This window comes from Gymnogyps californianus, chromosome 16 (assembly GCF_018139145.2).
Source record: "Gymnogyps californianus isolate 813 chromosome 16, ASM1813914v2, whole genome shotgun sequence".
Lineage (NCBI taxonomy): Eukaryota > Metazoa > Chordata > Aves > Accipitriformes > Cathartidae > Gymnogyps > Gymnogyps californianus.
In genome coordinates, this window is record NC_059486.1 from 12991835 (window position 1) to 13001625 (window position 9791).

General features: G+C 48.7%; 2 protein-coding genes across 3 annotated transcripts; one reads left to right on the forward strand and one right to left on the reverse strand.

The window, feature by feature from the left end:
• Positions 1-589: 589 nt before the first annotated feature.
• SNRNP35 (small nuclear ribonucleoprotein U11/U12 subunit 35) lies at positions 590-2055 on the reverse strand. Of its 2 annotated transcripts, none has more exons than XM_050906773.1 (2): positions 2001-2055; positions 590-1628 (listed from the first exon to the last, which is right to left on the reverse strand). In XM_050906773.1, exon 2 carries the CDS (start codon positions 1623-1625, stop codon positions 828-830), a length of 798 nt encoding a protein of 265 aa, XP_050762730.1. In that variant the 5' UTR covers positions 1626-1628; positions 2001-2055; the 3' UTR covers positions 590-827. The 2 variants fall into 2 exon arrangements, with proteins under 2 accessions (XP_050762730.1, XP_050762731.1); XM_050906774.1 differs by lacking the exon at positions 2001-2055 and adding an exon at positions 1846-1872.
• Positions 2056-2561: 506 nt separating this feature from the next.
• On the forward strand, positions 2562-7240 carry RILPL2 (Rab interacting lysosomal protein like 2). Its single transcript, XM_050906799.1, has 4 exons — positions 2562-2915; positions 3862-4013; positions 6377-6487; positions 6968-7240. The coding sequence occupies exons 1-4, from the start codon at positions 2562-2564 to the stop codon at positions 6990-6992; spliced, it is 642 nt and encodes a 213-aa protein (XP_050762756.1). The 3' UTR covers positions 6993-7240.
• Positions 7241-9791: the final 2551 nt, after the last annotated feature.

The following is a 9791-nucleotide window of genomic DNA, read 5'->3' on the forward strand; positions in this document are numbered from 1 at the left end:
TAAACCCTGTGCAGGCAGGACTTCACTCGCAGAGAGGAGGAGAGGACCGAGCGGGTGCAGCTGCAGCCACCCCTAACCGTGACACCGTCCTCCAGTGACTGTCCATGGATTGATCAGGAACATCAGGCATTTTCTGACCTGCTCACCGCTCTGTGGTGCGCATTCCTCCACTACAAAGGAATTACATCCTCCCATGATGTAAGAAATAGATTTCTTCTTACACGCTTCTCTCTAACCTCGCAGAACTCGTTAAGGACACAGTATTACTAAAGATCTCACCTGTCCCAGTGCCTTCAAGAAAATAAAGTCACTTCCCATCGGCTTCTGGTTTTGGGGCACATTTTTCAGAAGCTTAGTTTGTTGCTATTCCATTACTATTTCTTCAACAAGTGACTATTTCATAAAGAGCATCTGTCTCACTAAATGAGTGTGGACATCTGGCACATAAGTAATTAAATATGGAGCTCTCTCGTGGACCCTAATGCAGGGAACCAGATGGGTATCAAACGAGGTGTGTACTCAATTTCAGTGGGATGCCTGCACATGTCGTGCATTTCTTACAGCATTCACCAGTGCAAAAATATTAGTACAAAAGTTTTATTTTTTCTGAAGAACAATTCAACATGTATCTTAACTGCGTTAGCAACCAAACTACAGAGAGCTGCTAGCAGGCGAGAGTCGCAGGCGAGAGTCACAGGCACAAGACAGGAACACCACAGCTTGTTCTGGGAATGCTGCTCACAGCCCCAAGCTGAAGGCAACATCTGCAACTGAAACGTCGTGGATGTAAGAGGAGATAACATACCCCAACGACAAGGCACTGTCACCTATCGATGCTTATCGTCATCTCTTTGTTTCTTGGTATCTCTTTCCCTGCTCCGGTCTCTGTCCCTGTCCTTCCTGTCTCTGTCCTTCCTCTCCCTCCCTCTGCTCCTCTCCTCTTTGGAGTCCCTCTCTCGCTCACTTTCACCCCAAGTCCAGGACCGCTCTCTTTCTGGCCATCGCTTGTCTCTGCTCCTTTCATGGTCTCGGTCCCTTGTTCTCCAGTCCCTTGTTCCCTCACGAGACCAGTTTCTTTTCTCTGCTGATCCTTCTCCATAGAAATCATTTTTCATGTTTGGCAAATTGATGGGCTTTCGGAAAGGTCTGTCCCGTCCTCCGAACCGTAGCTGCCCAGATTCTTTTTTGCCTCCAAAACCACCTCCAAGCCTCCGCGGAATCCATCCTTTGAGAGTTCTTTCCAGTTCAAAGTCTACAAAGATCTCATGTTGATCAATAACCAGCCTGTTGGCGTCTCGGTGGGCCTTCAAGAGAGCACGCTCCTCTTTGTACTCAATAAATGCATAACCCTTGGAAAATCCCGTGACCAAGTCTCGAACCAGACGGATCTTTCTGATGTCTCCATACCGGGAAAAGACCTCCTTTAACTTCTCTTCTGTTGTCTGAAGATTGAGCCTTGCTACAAACAGGGTGAGGTGAGGATCTCCTGTAACTCCCTTGTTGGGTACATAGCGGGCCAACATAGCCCTCCATATGGCACGGTCGTGGGGCTCTTCATCTGTGCCATCAATGCTCCCGGCTTTGAGGGGGTCATACTCCTTTGCTATGGGGGCCCAGTCATTCATTGTCTAGTGGGAAAAAAACAGGTATTTTAGGAAGAAGAGCAGGTAGTGCAAGAAGCACTTTCAGCACTGCTGTACAGTGTTTTTCATCCAAAAATCCCCCAAAGCGTGACAAACTTAAATAAACCAGCCATGTCGCTGTTGTTTGAGTTCACCTCCCGGGGCAGAGCCATGCCGGAGAGCCTGGATCCGCCCCCGGCTGAGGGGAGCCCCGCGGCCCTACCCCGTCCCCCCGCCTGAGGGGGCCCCGCGGCCTCTTCCTTCCCCCGCAGGCCCGGCCTGAGGGGCCCCGCGGCCCCGGTCCCGCCCTCCGCGGCCGCCGGGACCCCCACCGCCTCTCCCCGCCTGACGGCCCTGGCCGCCCGCCGCGCTGCTCACCTCAGCTCCCGCGGGGCGGCGGGAAGGCGGCCCTTCCCGTCGGCAGAGGCCGATTCGCCAGGCCGCGGCGGGGTGGGGGGGAGCCGGCTGCCGCCGGTGTTCATTTTCACCCCTTTTCCCCCGCCCTCCCCGTCAGGCGGAGCGCCGCCAACCGCCCGCCGCCCCGGGCCCGCTCCCCGGAGCCGCCTGAGGCGCTTCGCCACGCCGCCTGGCGAATGTGGCGCTGAGGAACAGCCGATGCGTTTACCTCCTTCCCCGCCCGGCCCGGTTCGGTGCCGGTGCCCAGCCCGGGACAAAGCGAGGGCTCGGCTCGCGGTGCCGGGAGCCACCCCGGCCCTTCCCCGCTGTGCCCCGGCGATCCCCTTACCGGCGGCGGAGGGTGGGTGGGCGGGTGTTGTCTCCACAGGGGAAGGGGCAGGGCGGGAAGCGCCGCCGGGCCGCGGCCTCCTCCATGGAAACCGCCGGGGGCGGGAGGGGTCGCTCCGCCCGCGGGCCCCGCCGGCAGCACCGCCCGGCCCGGCCTTCCCCGGGGAAGGAAGTTAGCGGCGGGCCGCGCCGGGCATGCAGCAGGGCCGGGAGGAGGAGGAAGAGGAGCTGGAGGAGGAAGAGGAGGAGGAGGAGGGGGATGGCGGCCCGGAGAGGGCTCTGGAGAAGAGCCCCTTCCAGCTGACGGCCGGGGATGTCTATGACATCTCCTCCGTGGTGGGCCGGGACCTGCTGCAGCTCAGCGCCGGGCCACAGGTGCCCGCCGCCCTGGCCCGGCTGCAGTTCAGGGTCGTGAGGGTGCTGGAGATGCTGGAGGCGCTGGTGAGCGAGAGCAGCCTCGCCGAGGAGCAGCTGAGGATGGAGCGGGACAGCCTGCGGCGGGAGGTGGAGGAGCTGCGGAGAGAGGGATCCCAAGGGAGCACCCAGCAGGTGGGTGCCGGGGCCGTGGTGGGCGCCCGCCATGCAGCACAGCGTGGCCGGGGCGGCTTGGCCGTGGGGTCGGCGGCTGCGAGGTGGCACACGCGCCGGAGGCCCGTTCCCCAACGTAGGTCGTGGCCTGTCCGCTTGGCCACGTGCGGGTTGTGAAACCCACCCTAACACCAGATGGGGCGGAGGATACTTTTGCCGCAATCGCTGGTCTCTTTTATCACAGCAGAGCGAGTCTCAGAAAGTTCGCTTCTCGCCTTTGTAGAAGGCCTTGAAGCCGTTTCCAGAGCGGAGATCTTCAGGGTTGTTGCAAGGCGCAGTGCTGTGGATCCTCACTCCTGTTTCACTGTAGTGACTAACCACGCTTTTAGCTCAGCAACGTGCAGGGCCAGCAGAGGAGTTCAGACGCACGCGGGCAGATTTTCACAGAGTACAAATCCACCGTTGTACAGCTCTTACACAGCACAGGTCCCATAAAGACAACTTGCCGTTTATGCAAACGCTAAAGCTTTGTTACCCTGTGCAAGGGAAGCTGATGTCTGTGGCCAAAACAGCCATTACCACAAAGGTCTTAAATGAGGAAAGGAGAATTCAATTCTCACCTCTCTCTGCCACAGAGCCTTGGTGTGATGTTAGACAGATTGCTCAGCCTTTCTCATCATCAGAAAAGCAGGTAAAAGCAGCTTATTGGCAAACTAGATCGCAAACTCTTTGGGATAGAGACTTTGCTTTTAGCTGTGGTCAGAGCCTGTCACAGTTGGGCCCTATACTTGGCTGGGAAATGCAGGCATCAAGGGAATACAAAAATAATACGAAAAAATCAAGATTGTGATGAACTCATACTAGTTCTAAGAATTACTACATATTTATAAAATTCAGAGTTTTGACTCTACGAGTGCCCTGGTTTTGACAGATTACAAGGTCATGACCGCCACCGTTTATTTTACAGCTCAGCCTTGGACCAGATAAAATGGTAATAGACCTCACAGATCCAAATCGCCCTCGGTTCACATTACAGGAGCTGCGAGATGTATTGCAAGAGCGTAACCAGCTGAAAGCTCAGCTTCTTGTGGTGCAAGAGGAGCTGCAGTGCTATAAGAGGTATATCATGAAGTTAGCAAAGAACTAGTAACAATTACTTCTTGTCTGGGGAGCTTACCAGATCAGAGTATTGCAGGTTTGAGCACCTAGATTGGGCTAGGCACTGTCCAGATGTGTAAGAGAGATCCGTGCTCCCAAGAGCCTACAAATGAGCAAAGAAAAATGGGGGAATGATGAAGTCTCTATGCAACATAATTTTAAAACTAAACTCCCTCTCATTCTGTGCAGTTCGCAGCCTGTTCCCATAATTGTACCGCTGTAAACCTACGTACGGTTACTCCCACTCCACATACAAGCCGGGTTCTCATGCACATGAATTCATCTATGCAGTCACAGCAGTTGCACACGTACCGTTCTTGTCTAAAGCCACGCTACATACCAAAGAGCACGGGGGTTTCCATCTCAGCTTTAGTCAAAATTTCCTTCCTCCTCCAGCTTGCCGTCCGGGACGCTAGCTTATCTCCTGGTCCTTTGCTCCCACAGTGGGTATATGGCATTGATCTAGAAAGCAGAATATTAAGCCCTTTCATCATCATTCAAGATATAAGCTGTGGGGTTTATTTTTTTAAGGCTGCTAACAGAGGGTTGTGTAAGGCACTCGAACTGTGCAAAACAAGTGCTTTCAGAGAAGGATTTTGGTCTTTCTAGAAGGGACCAGCCTGGGAGTGTCTGTGTGAGCCAGAGGGTGGGATGCAGGAAGGGTCTTGCTCTTGGTGCTACAAATTCATTCACCTCCAAGGCTGCTCTCCCCCAACCTCTGCCCCTCATCATCAAGTTGTATTATAAACCCTTTGGGGCAAGAAACTACTTCTCAACCTAGACACAAAATGTCTGAGCATGTTAGATTTCAGTCGAGATACCTCAGCAACAACCTCTTAGATGCGGTAAGCCCGCCCTTTGCCTTGTCTATAACAGGCAGGTTAAGCCAAGAAGTTAAAGTTAAATCCAAGAAGTCAGTTTACCAACTGCTCGACAGGACTTCTCACAGCACAGTGAGGCACCGCTTCCCCAGCTCGGCTGCCTGCCTTTGCTCTGCGGCCACTGGAATGGCTGCTTGCTTTCATTTCCCAGCTGTGTTACACAGCTTATTACAGGCCGAGTTAAAAATTAACAGTGTGAATGTTTTCAGTTTTTGAGTGATTTAAGTCACAGTGCTGTGCACCTAGAGAGTGTGTCAAGGCTGCTCTTCAGTTCAAGTAATTCTGTGTGGTTATCTCCTTGTACAGCGTTACAGCTTAAGCCAAAAACCATCTTCCCTTTAAACAGTCACATAAAATCCTAATTATAATTGTACGGCCATAAAGAGCAGTCATGCAGGAGAAGAGGATAAATATATGTTCTAAAATGTCTTGTGTATATTGGAAATAAGCTCTATGTAGCACAAGGTAACTGACATCCTCACAAAGAATTACTGATGATGTTTGGGGATTGCATTTTTAATCATGATTTCTGAGTAGAAGTTATCATGCAGATATTAGAGATCTGCAGTGTCACCAAACAGCTCATAATCCCATTCCTCAAAGAGGAGAATCTGCCTCAGAATTATTCCATGCCTGATGTCACACCAATTTCTAGATACTCTCCTGTATCTTTATTTCCAAGGTCCAGACGAGTGTTGCTCAGCTACTTTCAGCCTTCAGCTACTGCAGTCACAAGCTTTGATCCGCTCAGCTCTCAAGATAAATGAGGTCAGCTCAGGACAGTAAATTGGCGTGCTGTGAAAACATAGTGTAGTATGCAAGCTGGTAAAATCTAACCTGATTCCAAGCAGGGGAAACATCCTTTGGTAAAACCGAAGCTTTTGCCTAAAGTAGGCGGTTACAACCTTGTAGAGTGTAGCAACATCGAAGTAGGATGACAAAATCTACAGTTCAGGCAAAGCCTGCCTTTTCTCCTCTATAGGATGGAAAGAGGAACAGGCGCCTGCCTTGCAGGGAAGCTGGGAATCTCCCGTCTCTTCCCAGCCACGTGGCGTGAGCCTTCGTGGCTGCACTGAAGGTACCACAGATCCACCCGTGCAGAAATTCACCATTTGTGTCTGCACCCTGCTGTTATCTTTGGACTTTTGTACAAATCCAACACGTAATTAGACTTCCCTTTCACTCCTATTATCATTTGCCATTCTTCCTCTCAGGAGAATTCCACTCGTTACTGTTCTAGTGTTCTCATTAAAGCATAGCCTAAGCAAAATTACACTGCAGTATTTAAGGAAAATAAGAGCAATTCATTACAAGGAGTAGGCCGGCTGCCATCCCTGTCCTGGGAGCACCTATTCACCCACGTCCCAGTGAAGGGTTTAACGTATGCAATGCCACGCTATGCACAAAACCACAAAAAATAAACAAAGCCTCTTCTTTTCCCAGTGGGATCATCTCACAGAGAAGGGACCAAACTGAAGAATCAGAAAAAGCAGCCAGTGGCAGCAGCCCTGGCACCAGCAAGGACAGCGAAGAGAAGACAATCATCAAACGGCTGTAAGTTTGTCTGCATCTTTTTTGGCAGAATATGGGAGAATATGGCATGTTTCATACTTAATGAATCCGGGGATGAATTGGCTGGATATTGTTTTCTCCTCCTCTCCCTGTAAAATTAAAACCTGATAGAGAAATCCTTTCCTGTGGAAAAAGCACTCCACAGGAAGGCAACCTCCACCTAGGCAAGCAGGGCGTCACTTTTTTCTAGGAAAAATAAGCATTTCAGAGCAAAACTCTGCAATACTTGCCTCCCCTGCTAGCACACGAAGCCTTTGCGGTGGGAACACACCAGCTGTCCCTGGAGGTTTGCTTACATTGTACGAAGCAGCTGTATGCAGGACCCACAAGCTCAGGCTGCAGCCCGAAAGTTCCCCAAAATAGCAAAACACATCGACACAGCCATCTCGCTGCACGTTCCTTCTTTCCCAGTTGTACATTATTGTTTCCTTTTTGTTGTTGGTTTGTTTTTTTTTTTTTTAGGTTCTCTTTTAAACATGGAAAATGAGCATCCTCGAGAACTTAACCACGCCTGTTCAGAAATGGCACTGATGAGAGCCTCTAAGGCGTTAGGGGAGTCAATGATTGGAAGAAAAAGCATCACTCCTACTGTAGAGAATAAGCAATCTCATAAGAATTGTGTTGTACAATATTCTTTCAGAACAGATTTTGCTTTTTTTAGAAACTGTTTCAGACAGACACTTTTTGTATTTCTTAGATTCCTGCCAGGTGTTACCCACATGTAAAAAATAAATGTTTATACAAAGGTGGTTTTTATTCTTATTAAAAGAGCCTGTGATGATCTGTACTACCCCTTATTTATCCTGTCCACCTACCAAAACGCTCAGCCAAATGATTTTGCCAGACGAAGATATTTTTAAAAATAAGAGCTACATGCCATTTCACAAGTGCATTCATAGAGAAATGCTGGGAAGGAAGAACCCCTTCAGACTGCAGTCCCCACTGCTCTTACGTAGAAAGTAATTATCTTACACTAACACAGAACTGCTTGAAGAAAACCCCAGCATTGCTTTTTGTTCTGTGTCTCTCTTTGCATTAGACGGGCGATAGAGGGGCAGCAGCAGGCAGAAGCCTGTCACACCCCGCCCCACCAAAGGAAGAAGCAGTTGGGCTGCGACAACAGAACCCCTGCACACACAGGAGCGGCTGTTTGGGGTCGAGATGAAGACGGTGGAGGAGAGCACAGCAAGGGAAGAAAAGCTGCTGCATCGTGCTCTGCCCGCATGAAGGACTGCTGTCTTTTCAGAGGTGCAGACCTGCTCAAACTGGAACAGATGCACCAAACATTTCATTTCTGACAGCTAAAGGTCTCCTGTGGTAGACAGTTGTTTTTTTCCATAAGCTCTGTTCTTTCAGTCAACTGTCACAAGCTGTGTATTAGCCCCAGTAACGAGATTTATCACTAGTGGAAGCATATAGGGCAAACAGAGGAGTAGAAAAGCAGCTTGAAAGATACCAATTAAGTTCCACATTTAGAAAAGTAGAATTTCCAGAGCAGAAAAGTCTGAACAGACGTAAAAGGAGCAGTGACAGGTATCAAACTATGATCTTACTCTCTTCAGAAGTGAAAGCAGGCTCTGAAATCTTTTGATTCCCTCTCATACGCTAGCAGCATGAAAAATATAGGACACTTCACACATCTGCTCAGATGCACAACGCGAATGCGGCTTTGCAGAAGGCAGAACTGCAGTCTCCTTTCAGAGAGAATTGGTTACCATCTGTATGTTAGCAAGGCAACTTCAAAGATGTCTGACCTAAGCAAGTCGGTTTAGCCAGGGCACAGAACAGCTAAAGTAATTTTGCCATCTTCAAAATATTAAATAAGCCTTGGCCATGTCCCTGCAACACAGTTTCTAGAGCATGGTAGCAGGGAAGGAAGTTACCGCATTTCCTTAGCGGAGGCTTTGTGTTTAAAGGAAAAAAAAAAACACAAAACAAAACACAAACCACCACCGATCATGCATCAGCCACAGCCAGGATACACCTCTGAGCTGAAAAAGAGATGTTTACGTGTGCTCTGAACTCCATCCTCTTCTGTGGTTTATCCAGGGATGTGTTTTCCAGTCTCCTTTAAAAAGGTGGGGAGGGGGAATTATGCCCCAAAACACACTAATCGCTCTAAGTCTTAATGAAACAACTTCAGGTAATAAACTGCACAGATTAAACAGAGCTGTGCAAAAGCAACAGCCTGCCACGGAGGCACAGAAGACTGTAACATAGCCCTAGGCCACTCCGAGTTGAAGGAGGTAATAATGAAAGCTGCAATTATTCTTCAGTTTACCATTTAAGATGTTCATTACAAAAAAACCAAAACCAGAACAAAAAAAAAAACCAAAAAAGGTGGGAGTTCACCAGTTAAAGTAGACAGGAGAACACCTCAACCTTTTTGGACTAGTCTTTTTCTGGAACCATCACAGTTGCATCCACTCTGGTGCCCAGTGAGCTGCACAGCTTCTCTCTCAAAAGGGGAGCAAATTCCTTGGCTATGGCTACAGCAGAAGAGGCCACAGTCCTGTTAGAGCAACCCCGCTGCCTCCGGCAAAGCCCCACGAGCCTGGCAACAGCAGTTCAGCTCCCAACCCAAGGGCATCTTTCCCTCCGAAGTGCTTTACACCTTCTTAGAAAATGAAACCTTCCTATAAGGCACAGAGATAAAAATCCAATGGCATGTTTCTGTGAAAAGTTTTTTTATTATATATATATATATATATATATATATCAGTTCCTAGAAAAAGTAAAAGATACATACTCAGTGCAACATCAGCTTTATTACCATCTTCCGATGCAGTGCTACTTGATTACCAGTTAAGCGTTTCAGAGAAGACAATTTTCTTTTTATGTAAAATAGGGAAGAGATCTTCACCCTTTCTTGTTTACAAAAGTGATGCTGAAGAACAAAGGTTTTAAGCTATTTGACCTGATAGAGAACAAGCAAATATTTAAATAAAAAACAAAAAGAAGCATTTTATTCCAATTGTGACTTAAGGGAAGTGCTTTAGTAAAACAGGATACTGTACACTGCTGCAGTCTCTGTTACTGAGACCAGAGAAAAATCAGTGTCAACTCAAATAAGTCAGCCAAAGAAGCTTACCTGTAACTCAGTACATGTAAGGTAACAGGTCTCCAGTCAATTCTTCAGAAATGATGAAAATACACAGGCTGTCTCTGACGAGCTTGCCTTGTGTTAAGTGGTAAATAATATAAAGCATTTAATGGCTAATGATTTTCACAGCTTTCTTTCAAAATGCTAATGATCGGCAATGGAGACAGGTACTATAGCAGCCAC